Source organism: Epinephelus lanceolatus, chromosome 3 (assembly GCF_041903045.1).
Source record: "Epinephelus lanceolatus isolate andai-2023 chromosome 3, ASM4190304v1, whole genome shotgun sequence".
Taxonomy (NCBI): Eukaryota; Metazoa; Chordata; class Actinopteri; order Perciformes; family Serranidae; genus Epinephelus; species Epinephelus lanceolatus.
The window spans coordinates 41,685,739-41,700,231 of record NC_135736.1 but is presented as its reverse complement, the minus strand read 5'-3'; the positions used below and the strand labels follow the sequence as shown (position 1 = coordinate 41,700,231).

The 14,493-nt window shown below is 42.2% G+C and overlaps 1 protein-coding gene across 2 annotated transcripts; it reads right to left on the bottom strand.

The window, feature by feature from the left end:
• Window positions 1-6,443: 6,443 nt before the first annotated feature.
• On the bottom strand, window positions 6,444-12,881 carry cbx6a (chromobox homolog 6a). Of its 2 annotated transcripts, none has more exons than XM_078166384.1 (5): window positions 12,624-12,881; window positions 11,480-11,523; window positions 11,209-11,274; window positions 10,594-10,660; window positions 6,444-8,747 (listed from the first exon to the last, which is right to left on the bottom strand). In XM_078166384.1, exons 1-5 carry the CDS (start codon window positions 12,690-12,692, stop codon window positions 7,464-7,466), a joined length of 1,530 nt encoding a protein of 509 aa, XP_078022510.1. In that variant the 5' UTR covers window positions 12,693-12,881; the 3' UTR covers window positions 6,444-7,463. The 2 variants fall into 2 exon arrangements, with proteins under 2 accessions (XP_078022510.1, XP_078022511.1); XM_078166385.1 differs by having other exon boundaries at window positions 6,450-8,747; window positions 12,722-12,852.
• Between the last annotated feature and the right edge of the window lie 1,612 nt (window positions 12,882-14,493).

Here is a 14,493-nt window from a genome sequence, read left to right as displayed (position 1 = left end):
CCGTTTCAACAGTCTGAACAGAAGAAAAATAAAATAAAACACTGGCTGTGGAAAAGAAGAAAGCAGATGTATGTATTCATCATAACATCAAAACACTAGGAGATGAATACCCAGGCGTGATGACCTTAACATCACCCCAGCTTCACAATCCCTCTGGAAACAGACAGATGCTGCTCTGCTGCCATCATATGAGCGCACCAATGTGGCCCAATAGTGCTACCCTGTGGGGACATGAGAGAACTACAGCAGCAATATTGCCATCAGAGGAAGCAATATAAGAAGTGAGGACAATAATGAGTCAGTTTTTCGTTAAGTTTTAGTTTTTACTTCCTGCTAAAACTGATAAATGCTGGGTATGTACTCTTTTAATATGTACCTGGTATATTTAGGGAGTAACTAAACGTGTGTAACCTGTTATAATGATCGTGTTTTTGTATAAATTTCCGACCAGATTCAGGGGAGTATTTTAAGCTCATCATTAACAGGGATCCCAGACTTTCTCCAACATCAAATTTAAGGACTTCTCAGGGACCTTACAGGCCTAATTCCCTGACATTGTGGGACCTAACACGGCATAGTTTGAGACACGGATCAAGATCGATTACTGTTACAACACTGAGAATTTCACTAATGAGAAGTAGCAGCTCCACAGAAACTCAGAGACAGCAATTAAAATGAGAGAGAGGCTTGGATGTGTCAACACTTGTCAACTGTGCTGTTACAGTGATGGCAGAAATTATCAAGAGAACTTCAATTTCTACTCTTGTACAAAATATGTCTATTCAAGCACTTTCAACACCCCATGTCTATTAATGTCGATTATCAAAAACTTTTAAGGAGTTTCTTCCCTCAAACTGCCAAACTTTAAAAAAGAACTTTGAAAGGATTTCAAGTACCTGTGGGAACCTTGTGTTCATTTTTTGTTTGTCTTTTTGGTTCGCTTTCAATCCTCTCATCAAGCTTGTTTCCAACCACAACAGCAACTATTCTCTGGGGAAAAAAGCTCTGATAAACCAGCACCAAACAGCACACAGACAGTCAGAGATTTCCTTGTGAACATGGTGGAGCATTTAGCAGCTAAAGAGCCCGATGTACACAGACAGTACAGCCCCTTATGGTAATGGCAGACCCTGAAGGCAGTGCCCCTCCCTGCAGGTAAATGCCCTCTGCCACACCACAAAATCTGCTCTGAAGAGGCTCGAGGAATGTGGCAAAGGGCTCAAGGTGTCGACCTGGCCTCCAAATCCCCCAGATCCCAATCCAATCAAGCATCTGTGGGAGCAAGAGCAACATGGAACATCTGTGGTCTCTGGCACCAGGGCTTTGGCAGCGGATCCTTCGAGTCCTGTGGGTACCGGCACGTCCCACAGACACTCAATAAAATTGGAATCTGGGGAATATGCAGACCAGGTTTACACCTTGAGCTCTTTGTCATGTTCCTCTGGTCTTCCCTGAGCAGTTTATGTGTGAGTGATGTTGCCATGAGGGGGTGGACTTTGTCTGCAACAGTGTTTGGGTGGCAGAAAGGTTTCTCAGCAGAACATTGCATTGTATCGAGCTTATCAATGTTATTTACCCCACCTGTTTGTGCTTTTAATGGTTTGGCCTGTCGGTGTACATCAGGCTCTTTAGCTGCTAAATGCTCCACCATGTTCACCAGGAAATCTCTGACTTTGCCTGTGTGCTGTTTGATGCTGTTTTATCACAGCTTTTCTTTTTTCCCCACTGAGAATAGTTGCTGTTGTGGTTGGAAACAAGGTTGATGAGAGGGTTGAAAGCGGACCAAAAAGACAAACAAAAAAATGAACACAAGGTTCCCACAGGTACTTGAGATCCTTTGAATGATTCATGAATTCAAGGACCCAAGGTTTCCCAGCAGGATGTTGAATTGTAATGAAATGATCGATGTTACTAACTTCACCAGCCAGTGCTTTTAATGTTGATCAGTGCATTTTTGTCCAGAGTTACTGGAAAAGAAAAGCAGAGCTAAACGGAGAGTGAATATTGGACACATTCACCAGGTGGCTTGAAACACGACTCCAGATGAATGCTAATGTTGCTGCTTCTTCTCAATGATAGGCGACTTTTTTTAGGATTATTTTTATGTATTTTTTGCGTTAATTATACAGGACAGGATGAGTGTGGGAAAAGAGAGGGGACGACATGCAGCAAAGGGCCACAGGTCAGAGCTGAGGCCAAAGCCGCCGCAGCAAGGACAATGCCTTTGTACAAGGGTTGCCCGCTCTATCAGGCGAGCTACTGGGCACCCCAACGGGCAACTTTTTGCTTACAAATTTGCTGTAAAAGGTTAATCAGGTGATATAAGTCAGGTTGCTCTTCTGCTCCCCAGTGGCATCATAGCTGTTAATGCAGCTTCAAGGTGGAAAGAATTTAAAGGTTATGGTGTGTTCTGTGCAAAGCACCTCAGCAACCAAACATTCACCCTGACTTTCTTCTATTCATTCAGCTTACTTTTCTGCCCATTATTGGTCATTAGGAGACATGGAAGCAATGTTTACAGATGACATACCAAACCAGGAATTCTCTTTTTGTTGCAGCACTGCTGAACTTTAAAGTTTTCTGTCTGTGGGAAGTTGCTAAATGAAAGAGGAATGAAAGGCAGAGGCTGAATGATTTTATCTTGTACAAATCTTGCAAAAGCAAATCTTGCTTGTTGCTAAATGGATTTGTTCAGTTTCAAAGCTAAAGTTAAAGTCTACACAGCGACACCAAAATATAAGTGAGCAGCTGAAAAAGTACAACAGAGCAAACTGCTTTTTTAAGAGCTTTTAATTAAAAGCCTTGTACAAGAAACACAGAAAGCAACAACGGGTAACAGGACACTGAATACATAATCTGTACAATAAGGGTTTGCAAAACATGCTTCAGAAGTTCAGATACATTACAATGTCATCGTTATCCTCCACCTCCTCGTCATTACCATCAATACAATGTAAATAGTTCATATTAGCATTATACCAGACAAAACTGCAGTCTTGACACATTTAAATCAGTCGGAGTTTGCCTTCCGATCAAACCCATACTGGACTATTAAAAAAAAATGGCATTCAAATAAACAGCATCACATTAACATTAATTATGCATATTTCAAAAAAAAGTATTAAAGTACAGTACAAAGGGGAAAAAAACGGCTTAAAAAGCACAATTTTCAATTCATTAAGCATCTTTATCCATACATTTAAACAAGGATCCTTCCTTTTTTTCCAATCAGTGCCAAATACTTCTAGCACTTAAAATTACATCACATAAATGTAAAACAATTCCAAAAAGGGAAACAAAAGGCTTAAAAAAGTGAAATAACAAAATCAAGAGCCCTATTTGGTTGAAAGATAGGCCACTAAGTTGAGTTGTGCTACTCCATATGAGAAAGGAAAAAGAAGAAAAAAACATTGCTATCAACTGTTGGAAACATCGCCTAGCAGCCTAATACCTTACACATCTACCAACTGCAAGAGTCACTTCTATCCACCACTTAAAGATATCAAAGATATAGTTGATGAAAAAATCTATTCCAAATCACGATATATCCATTTGGAGAAGAAAATAATCCTTTAGTTCGTCTGTTTCTGGAAAATATAGTTTTTCACTTTGTCAAATAAGGATTTAAGTTAAGTACTGTCCTTTGAAAAAGTACCTTGATTTGAATTTGAGCTTGAGACCACTTCGTAAGAGTAACTCGCTTACTGTTTTCTTCATATAATGGATGTGTCATTTTGGAATAAATCCTTCCACATGTAACCTATGAGAGTATTGAAACAGTATTGACAACAACTAGAACCATCCAGTACATGACAGGAGAGGAGGCGACATCTTCCTCGTCTGCGTTAACGAAGACATGGAGAACACTGCGTTTTAGACATCAGAAGCCTTTCAAGGTTATTACTGTTTGCGAGATCATAAAACTTTATCTCTACCACCAAAGCCATGGCAAGTCAGACGGTTTCTTTCTATTTTTTTTTTTCCTTTTATAGCATGTAAGAGCGGAGTAAGACGAGGTAAACGTCGCCTGGAGTGCAGCTGGGGTTGAACGGAGCAGCTATAAGGCAACACATGCGGAAGATTTTTTTCTTTTATTTTTAAAATACTGTAACACACAGGTACACCAGAGTAAGAGCCAAGGTCTGGGAAGGTCTAGACAGAGCAGGCAGCACCAAAGAAAAGGGTTTGGAGTCTGTGTATAAAGGGCCGGGTTTCTTTTGAAGTACTTCAGGTGGACTTGAAGGTCAAAAACTTTGAATGGCTTTCAGACATTCAGCTGAAAACATCCCGCTGTGAACAATCTCAGCGAATGTTCAAGACCATGTGGGTGATGGATCACACCTTCCAATATAAAGCTTCTTTTCTAACCACCCGACACGCTTTCTGACAGTAACATAATGCCACTGACAGACAGCACACTTGATGTGTTCGTAGAAAACAACTGTGCCAACATCCTTTGCTCTCAGGTCTGAAAATGTCCTCGTCAAAGGTTGTCACCTATGTAAAAAGGTAAAAACTGCAAGGCCGGAAACAAAACACTTGCTCATCTTTTGACAGTAAAAATGAGGCAACTGTAATCTGGTAAAACGGCTGGAGAAGCACCAAGCTGATGCAATTATCAGCCAGACGAAAGAGAATTTGTCATGAGGTGATATACCACATGAGACATCAGTGGCAAGAGAGGATGTTTTTCATGTTTGAGCCTGGCACATCAATGCATCCTTGGGTCTAATTTGTCAAGGTTTCTCTTCCTCAAGAGCACTGGGTCACCGCGAGTAATGAAATAACCAAAGATCATGGTCTAAATCAGGACATAGCACCTTGCCTTACCCTTCATGTAGACACTTGTGGTGGAAACACAGTGCAAAGTGCAACTGTATTCCACTTGAATTTTGAAAACACATTTTGTTTCAGTGTGGGCTGTGATTGGCTAGTGGCAAACCTGCAATGCAAGAACTTGGTCACAGTTTTCTTGCTGTAAGCGGCATTGCTACAGGATGGCTGAGCTTCGAAGGGCAAACCTGCATGCTATTTCAAACGGGAGGCAATGTAGTTAACGGATGGAGTACTTCTTTACAGTGGATAGAGTTAGGCCGACACTATGGACCAAACCAGGAGCTGTGGTGGAACCATCAAGCTTTGTAAATACTGTAGCGAGACACCGTGGCACAAGCCTCCATAGGTGGCAAGCAAGGTACAAGCATACATGGACGTTTATGCTCAATGAGTTGTACGTTGCAAAATGCTCCGAAAAGCCAGGTGGCAAAATATTTTGTGGATAAGCAAGAAGCCAACCAGTGTTGACGGAATACCTCACAGAAAAGTAGGCTGCCTGGCAACAGTAGTTAACATCAACATACCACCAATCATTGCAAATGTGTACTCTGTAAGTACTGCAGTTGTTTACCTTCAAGTCAAAATTCTTCTGTACCGCTTTGATTCCCCCCTCAGGTCGCCATCCTTTTTTCTTTTTGCTTTTACAGCGATCTCTCATGTTCCTCCACACCTCTTCTTTCCCCAGTGCGGCGGCTATTTCTTTTCAAGAATTTAAGGCCATTTGACTGTCCCTCCAGTCTCTCAATGAAGTCGTAGAGATGTCTGTCTTCAGATTCCCTCAAAGGCATCCATCTAAAACTAGGCACTAGGTGCACAGCCAAGCAGCACAACTACTTTAGGAGCCTTCCTGCTTGACGAAAAAGTCATGGTAACATAATTTTTTGGTGTGCAAACCTTGTGCCAGGGACTCTATGGCAAGCATAACCCTAGCTTAACTGCTGTGATTCATCAACTGAGCTACAAAAACACTGGCAGAGATACCGAAAGCTGGCATACCTTCGCTTCTAAAACTACTTGATTGTAACTAGAGAAACTATTCTTCATTACACATTGTTCAGAAAATGACGCCTTTAAAGGAAGTTTGACAACGATTCTATTAAAGGGTGTAAAGTTTGTATTTCTCCAAAAGTTCTTAATTCCACAGATGCCAAAATCTCAACCACGTCTGTTTATGTTTTGGTATAACCTAAAACAACTGGCACAGTAACCCATTACCACGCCTGACGGAGAGTTGCTGAATAAGCTGACGAAGGAGGAGGAAAAGAACACTTGTCCTCAAATTCCTGACACAGTCTCGGCCTGGTTCAGTTTATCTGATCCTATGGGTAGCAGGAGGAGACTGAAACATGCTACATAAGAACCACTGCTATTGAAACTTGAGAACATACTAATAAAGCACTGTTAGCTAAACTGACAAGCAACATTCAAAAGGAACAAAACAGGGTGTAAAGCTGTTTGCTCTAACTGCCAAAGTGGAAGGTAAGGAGACAAGCTTACCCGTCACTTCTGATGTTAAAAAGCCAAACCACCTTGATACATGTTCCACAGACTTCAAACACCTGCCAAGTGGCTCAAAGGCTCAACAAACTACTATTTTTAGCTGCATTTGGTTGGTGGCTTCAGCCTGAACTGTGTTCAGCTCATGGACCTTCTAGACCTTGACAAGTTTAGAAGTTACATCACGCAAATCTGGCGTAAAGAGGAAAATTTCACAACCAACTGCCGGCCAGTTTAGAGTCTTGGTGGACGTCACAGAATTAAAGAAGATGGTGGGTTCGTGAGAAAACAAGGCAAGCAGGGAAAGATGGCAAGGACAGCAATAACTTAAAAACTATTGTTTTTGTATATTCTTTTGCAGCTTTTAAGGTTGTGCGTGCATATAAATACTTACTCATACTGTATGTATATATGCATGTGCGTTCAAGAGAGCAAGAGGAAAAGGCTTTGAAAAATTGATGAACTACATAAAATAGGTTGTTTTTCGATGCAGTCAAGTGCATTGCATTTACCTCGCTGTATTGATGCAATATATGAGAGTCCAACTGTGTTAAGTGCAAAAACACATCACCTTATTTATCATTAACAAGCTGGACTTCCAATGAAACTATACGGGGCAGGAAATTGGCATAACACCTGAAGGCTTTCAATAACAGCCTTCACAGCAGAGCCTGAATCAAAAAACTATTTGTTTCTTTCATATAAGTGTGCTTGATAAAAGCTCACCCCACACACCAGATGGTTGTGTGTTTTCACTTTTTTTTTGGACAATTTGTTATTACATCAAACACGCTAATCTGAGCATGTCTGAAGCAAAGGAAAGAAAACAAATACCATTTCCATCCAAGTCTGCCTTAAAAGAGTCAGTGCTGTGCAAGTGGACAAAAATATGGCAATTTCAGGGCGTATTAGCTGCCCGTTTTCAAATTTATACACTTCTCTTAAAAAAAATATGCTCTTTTTCATACTATTCAATGGCTGGGCGTTGTTAAGTTACATTGCATTTCATTAATTGTTACACGAATATGGACACACCTTTAAGAAAAAGGTAGGAGTTGGCTGAAGTGGCAACACTGGCATGATATTTTCTTCCATCATCAATGGCAATCGACTTCATAACATCTGATCTCCTATGGCTTGGGTGGGGAGGGGTCGTCAATGGTGGTGCAAGGGGGAGGGGAGGAGGCATTTTCAGGGCTAGCGGAGGGTGAGGCAGGGCAGGAGGCAGGAGAGGGGAACTCTTTTATGGTGACAGTGACGAGGTTGGTGGTGACGTCGGTGACCACCACATCCTTACAGCTCGGTGCCATTTCAGGGTGCCAGTCGGGGTCTCCCTCTGCAGGCACCCTTTGGGGTTCGGCAGGGGCAGAGCTCTGGTCCCCAGGGGTGACGGAGGCAGGGGTCGTGGACGGCTGGCGTTTAGCCCTGCACTGGCGAGGACTTTTCCTGCCTCCCTCTGGGGTCGCCAAACGATCAAGGGTGCTGTCCTCCTCCTCGTCTTCCAAGGAAGATGATGGTGAGGCAGGGAGGAATTGTGATGCTGACGCAGTGGAGTTTGCATCTGAGGACGGGGCAGGAGCAGCTAGCTTGGCACTCTGGCCCTTCTGGGTCTCTGTGTGAGGTTTACTGGACTTGGGACCCTCGCTGGAAGGTGAGGCTCCTGTGGCAGGCTGGGGCTGAGCAGCTGAGGTGCTAGATTTTCCTTCAGAGCTGCTGGAGCTAGACGGAGAAGGAGGTGACTGGTACTGGGAGGAAGTAGAGTGGGTGTCCCTGGCCCCTGTGCTGGAGCCTGGGTGGGAGTGAAAGGACAAAGGGCCTCCACACTGCAGCCCAAATGGCTTCCCATACATCGGGAAACCGAGCATCTTCAGAGGGGGCTGGAAAGGTCTATAGGGTGCCTCTCCCTTCTTCCCGATGATGCGATTGCGGGAGGGGATATTTTGGCGTCCTGTTGTGATATTCCGGCTGCCTGCAGCTGTGCCACCCCTACCTGGCTTGTCAATGACCTTCAAGTTGAGGATGATGCGACCTCTCTTGACCTCCCGGGGTTTGACTCTACGGTTGAGGATGCGGACGGTCTCAGAGAAGGGGGAGACGTGCACGCGGGAGGGGAAGCCACCAGGGTTGGAGAAGGAGGCTGCCATGGGGTCTGAGCGGGGCAGGGGGCGCCTGGACATCCGGTGGCAACGGTGAATGTCTTTCTTCAGCTTGTGGGTGGCTGCAAGGGAATTGAGTTTGGGAGTGGGTGCCACAGTGGAAGAGGAGGAGGAGGAGGAGGAGGAGGACGAAGATGCTAAATGAGGTGAGGCTGAGGAGGAAGGAGTTGCTCGTCTGGAAGTGGACGAAGAGGAGCGAGATATAGTTTGACGGGCATTTGAGCCCCGGCTGCTGGGCCCTCCTTTCTGAGCAAGAGCCTGAGGGAGAAACCATTGAAGGAGGAGTGAGGTTTATTTTTGTAGAGAACCTGCCTCTTTCACCACAATTTGTACGGACAATTTGAAAATGTGGGTTGCACAGCTCTCACTTTGCCTCCCATATGAGCCTAAAAAGCATGGTTTTGGTGTTTTGCAGGTGGAAAGACGTGTAGGTGTTACATTTGTTTAAATGTTTCTATTAGACATCCAGGTAACATGTTCCAAAAGCATTCCAATAACTGTATTTTATTGTGTAGTCGTGTCATTGAAATACTATACAAACTTTAAATACTTAAAATACTAAACAAAAATCTCTCTTTCCAAATGCATAATCCCAAGATTTCTAGACATGTGGATATCTTTTTTTGCCTGCAAATCACCAAAACAGTGCATGGTTGGACTACTGAGCAGTAACTGCACTTAACATGTGACCATAAACTTCTGCCTAACAGCTACTGATTGTTGGCTATTTGTGATATACATGAACAATTTGTGTACAACATTGCAATCTCTGTGGTTGACAGTGAAACTTTATTTAAATTTCAGAAAGCACTTGACTTTAACATCGTTCTGACTGCACTGCCTGCTGCCAGTTGATTTGTAATAATGAAAATGGCAGCGTGAGAAAGGAAGTAGCACAGCATATATACACCACCAAGATAAAAGTAAACTACAACCCAGCAAGGCCAGGTGGGTTGACCTTATTCTTACTTTGAAGGGTATGTTCAATTTTTATCAGCCTGGACCCTATTTTCTCATGTTTTTGAGTCTAAGTGACAAGTGGCAACAACAATTTTTAACACTGGTCCAGAAGTGAGCGAGTCTGCTGCAGGTGGCAGCAGTGAAACAGCACATTTGCACTGTCAATTTACATCCACTACAAGTGCTTGTTTTTGCCACAGACAGGCTCAGATTGGTATTTTAAGTGTCTGACAACATTATGGAAAGATCCCTACAGAGACAGACCTTTGTGTTTGAGAGTAAGATCCTTTTATTTAACTATAAACAAGCCTATAAAATTCGCCATTGCCAATCCCACCAGACTCCATTTAAATAAACAGTAATTTTATTATTGTAAAACATGCTTCATTCAAAGTTGACAGAGATAAAATTAAACTCACAAAACAAGTCTTTGTTTATTTTTCCACTGTTCTAGCAATCCCACACTCTGGGTAATTTAAATAAAGGCTTAGTTTGCCCAGTTAGATGTGAAATTATACTGGCTCTATACACACTAAAATTACTATTTATTTAAATGAAGTCTGGTGGATGGAGGAATTGTGATGTCTGGGTTGTTTCTGGTTGAACAAAAGGATATTACTCTAAGTCAAAAGGTCTATCTCTGTGGGGATCCTTTCCAAAATGTTGTCAGACACTTATTATAAGAATCTGAGCTGATCAGTGACAAAAACAAGCACTTTTTGTGGAGATTCGGTGCAAAAAAAAAAAAAAAAAAAGCCCTGAATAGTTACACTCAAGTGTGTTTTGCTGCAGCTGGCTGCAAAGGTCTCACTCATTACTGTACCAATTTAAAAAAATGGCGTTCCCATTAGTCACATAGATAAAAAAAAAACATGGGAAAATAGGGTCCAGGTTGAATAAAACCAAACTTACTCTTTACCAATAGATTTACAGATTGACTTATTTAGAAGATCTTGATGAAAGTGACCAACAAAGGATTTTTGCTATAAATTTTAAGACCATTATAAAAGGTGTGCTCATTGTGTATTACTGGAAGGCTTGTTTTTCACGTGCATGGCTGACTTTTTAAATCACTGATGTGTTGCAGCATCCATAAAGTACCATCTTCATGCTGAAACATTGAAACAAGCGTCAGGAACTGTACCTTCAAGACAAAGTTTTTGGGTTTTGGTCCCCGTTTCTTCGGCCCATGCATTTCCCTTTCCCGTTCCCTATTAAAAAAAAAAAAAAAAAGAAAGGAAATGACAGTTACAACCACACAGGTAAAGACAGGCTAAAAATAGAACAACACAATGAGAGCGAATGTAACAAATGGAAAGAGGAGATGGTGATGAAAGCTGTGTGTGTGTGTGAAAGTAGAGCAGTCAGGCACAGCGAACTGTTTGAAGCCATGTTTGAACACAGCAAGATTCTCTGTCTTTACATGTCCATTTTAGCTTCCATTTGATGTGTCTTTTAAGTTTGTCCGTTTTATGGTGTCCATTTTAGTTTACTGTAAACATCTACTCTCTGTGAGCAGCGCAAGGCTTTCAAGTGGTCTGGCAGCAGACATAAAGGACGTCATCTGAGATGGGTGTTTTAAGATCAGGAAGAGGAAGGCAAAGACAGAGATGAGGTAAAAGAAGCAAGCACAAGCACTAACAGTGAGACAGAAACAGTGAGATACATGGGAGTTAACATAAAGTAAGGGCACATAACAATGTAGAAATGTTGAGACTAATGACTGAAATGAACACAACAAATTCACTGCTTTACTCACTTTCGCTCAAAGCCCAGTATCAGCCTGTCATCCAGGATATTCTCCTCTGGCTCCCAAGTGCTGTGCCTGAACAAGGATGGAGCAACATGAATGAAAACACACAAAAAAGGGAACTGTTTTACCACAAAATATTTTTAACCAACATTAATTCAATCCACATTTCCAGTTTAATGCGAGGGCATTAAAAACAGTATAACAGACACACATCTCACTTTAAACATAACGAGGATTGTTAATTCCTGTTCAAGTCAAAGTCAAGGGAAGCACTTACTTCATTGCCCATCCTTTCCATTTTACCAGGTATTCAAGTCTTCCCTGCAGGAAAAGGACAGACGGTAGGTTAAGAAAAACAGGGGCGAGAGACTTTTTTCTGAAATCCCTTTAATCTTTCCATGCATTTGCAGCAAACATATTGGAACTTGATTATATTTCAAAGGAAAAATGTGCTTGTTGTAGATTTCTTCTCCTGTGATTGGGGACACTGTGCTGTTCTCATCTTGATATGTACTCACCCTGCCTTTCAAAGCTATATCACACACATTTAACTTTTTTTAACATTACAGTAACCATGCAATGGCAGGAATATGAAATTGTATCATTTCCAAAAAGGATAAGTGACTGAAATACATCTGTAAAGGAGCTAATCCTCACCCTAAATATGGTGCTCCTACTTTTGTCAAGTGCTTTGATTACTTACATCTCCCAAGAGAGGCTGCAACTATGAAGTTGCAGCAGGAATTTCAGAAGTAACTGGAGGCCTGGTGGGCCTGCTGGTTAACTGTGACTACCAGCCCCTTTAGATGGACCCTAACATGATTTATAGGGTCTTTTTTCCCCAGTATACAAGACAAACTGGGCTGATAAAACACTGAGAAACTATTGGATGCCCTTCATCAACTGTGGCTGATTGACTCCTTTAACACCAGCAGTAGATGAGTGTGATGACTAATGTTCTGGGACCGTTTTTCACAACCGGCAGCAGAAAGCAGTAGCCTCCAACAGCCTTTAATGTGGCTGCTACATGTACCTCTGCCACAGGCTGTAAAATGCAGACTGTGACCGTATAGCTTTAGCTACCATTAGCTGGCAGAGAAAAGGGCCCCTCCATTTCCTACCACAGCCCTCAGCCCATCGGCTGGGCTGCCTTGTTCTGCAGCTAGCCCCTTCTTTGTGTTTTTATTGCCCTGCTAATGCCTGAATATACGAGCCGTGACTGATAGCCTCGCTAGTTAGCTCCTAGCTAGCTCTGGTTAGCAAAGTAAAGGCATCCGCCAGCCACAAGGCCTCCATAGCGTTGCATAGGCGCAAGAAGATAGCCCCGAGTCTATGGACTGGAGCGGCGCCGTGTCGTGCCGTTCCGGACCGCGGCCAACATCAAGAGAAAAACACGCGGGACGGCAGCGGCTGTAGCTCACCTTACGGACGCGGCGTTTCAGTATGGCTTCCGCGGCGAAAACGCGATCTCCCACCGCCGACAGCTCCATCTTTCATGCCCGGACTAAGCTAACGTTACCTGTGTCTGTTTTGCTCTCTCCAGACGTCAAGCTCTGCTGTCTGCTCAGGCCGACCACAGCCACACTGTGTGAGAGGCAGCAGACACACATGCAAACAGTAACACACACACCACTACAGCAGCAGCGGCGGCAGCAGCGGCGGCGGACAGCGTATCTGTCACGTGGCCAGGGTCAGCCCCTTTGGTCGTCCTGGCAACGATGAAGACACTCACGAGGATGCAAAGACCCGCGCGCTACTTTCAGCTCTTATCATGTGTGTGTGATGACGGAGGGCGCCATGCCAACTTCTTTATGTAACACAGGAAAAGTTCACATGTTTATACTGCTGTAAATGCTAATAAGATGATTAAAATCTCACAAGTGACATGTGAAGACAGCAGCAAACAAGCTTTAATTCAATTTTCCTACATGTGTAGCAGCCAAGTTTTAATTCACATCTAAATATCTGTAGACAGCAGGCAGCAAACCAAGTTTTGAGTCACATCTCCAACATGCCATATAGGCTACAGCAGCCAGCAACACTGCGTTTCACTTCAAATCTCTTACATGATGTGTACACAGCATCCAGCAAAACCAAGTTTTAATTCACATCTCCTGCATGCCATGTGTTGACGGCAAGCAAAAACAATTTTTAATTCACATTTCCAACGTGTTGCAGCCTTCAATACCACGTTCTAATTAAAATCTCGTACATGACGTGTAGGCAGCAGCCAGCAACACCAACTTTTTATTCAAATCTCCCATATGTGTCGGGGTGAATATATGCACACACCACATTTCAGTTTTTTAATTCCAGAATTTTTCAACACATCTTTTTTTAATTGCATTTCACCAATTTTGGTGATCTATCAGTCAGTCTATTAGGCTACAAAATAGTCCCAATAAAATGCATTTTAATTTACAGGTTGTAATACAACAAAATAGGGAAAAAAGGTTGGAGAATACTTTTGCAAGGCACTGTGGGTATTTTTTTTCACTTCACTACACTTATTTAAAATACTCACTTTCCAAACAAAACATATTATCAGTTTATAAAATATGATCCAAAACTCTATGGAGTAGTTAAAATTAACTCAACCTTGATCAATCAACATCAGCATTAAAGTACAGCCTGTTACATTCACACACATCTTGGACTATTATCCCTGTAGTCTCCACTACAAACTTATACACATCCACTGACCAATATGTTTGCACCTCTTGCACAAAATTGTTCAACTCTCTCATTCTGAAACAGTTCTTCATATTTTATTGTAATCTTTTTGTTCTATGTTCTTGTCTTTTGTAGTACTTTGCTTATATTTTATTCCCTCTTAATATGTTTAACACATGCACCAAACATCAAGGCAAATTCCTTGTAAGGGACTGTTCTTTACTTATCAGTGTAGTGGGGTGGCTGGAGTTTGACTTCTTTCTTTTTTTTAAATTAATTTATTTATCTTTTATTTTGACCCTCCCCAAAGCTACAAAATTTTTTCCTTGAGCGTATGAGTGACTGGCAGAAAATGCATGACCCTCCCTTCACCATAAATTAATTATTAGAATTTCAAAAAGTACCCTCTGATGTTTGAAAGTTGAAAAAAAAAAAGCCTTGGTTTTTCCCCTCTTGTCGTGCATCCTGGTTAGAGTAAAATGATTTTGATGAAATATCACTATTTTAAGCTCAGATTTGGTTGTGTACTTTTTCTGATGGAAGTGTCCATTGCATATGATGGGTCCAAAGACTGTCGGAAACTTAAAAAATCCAATGATAATTCCCTTTTTTTTTTTT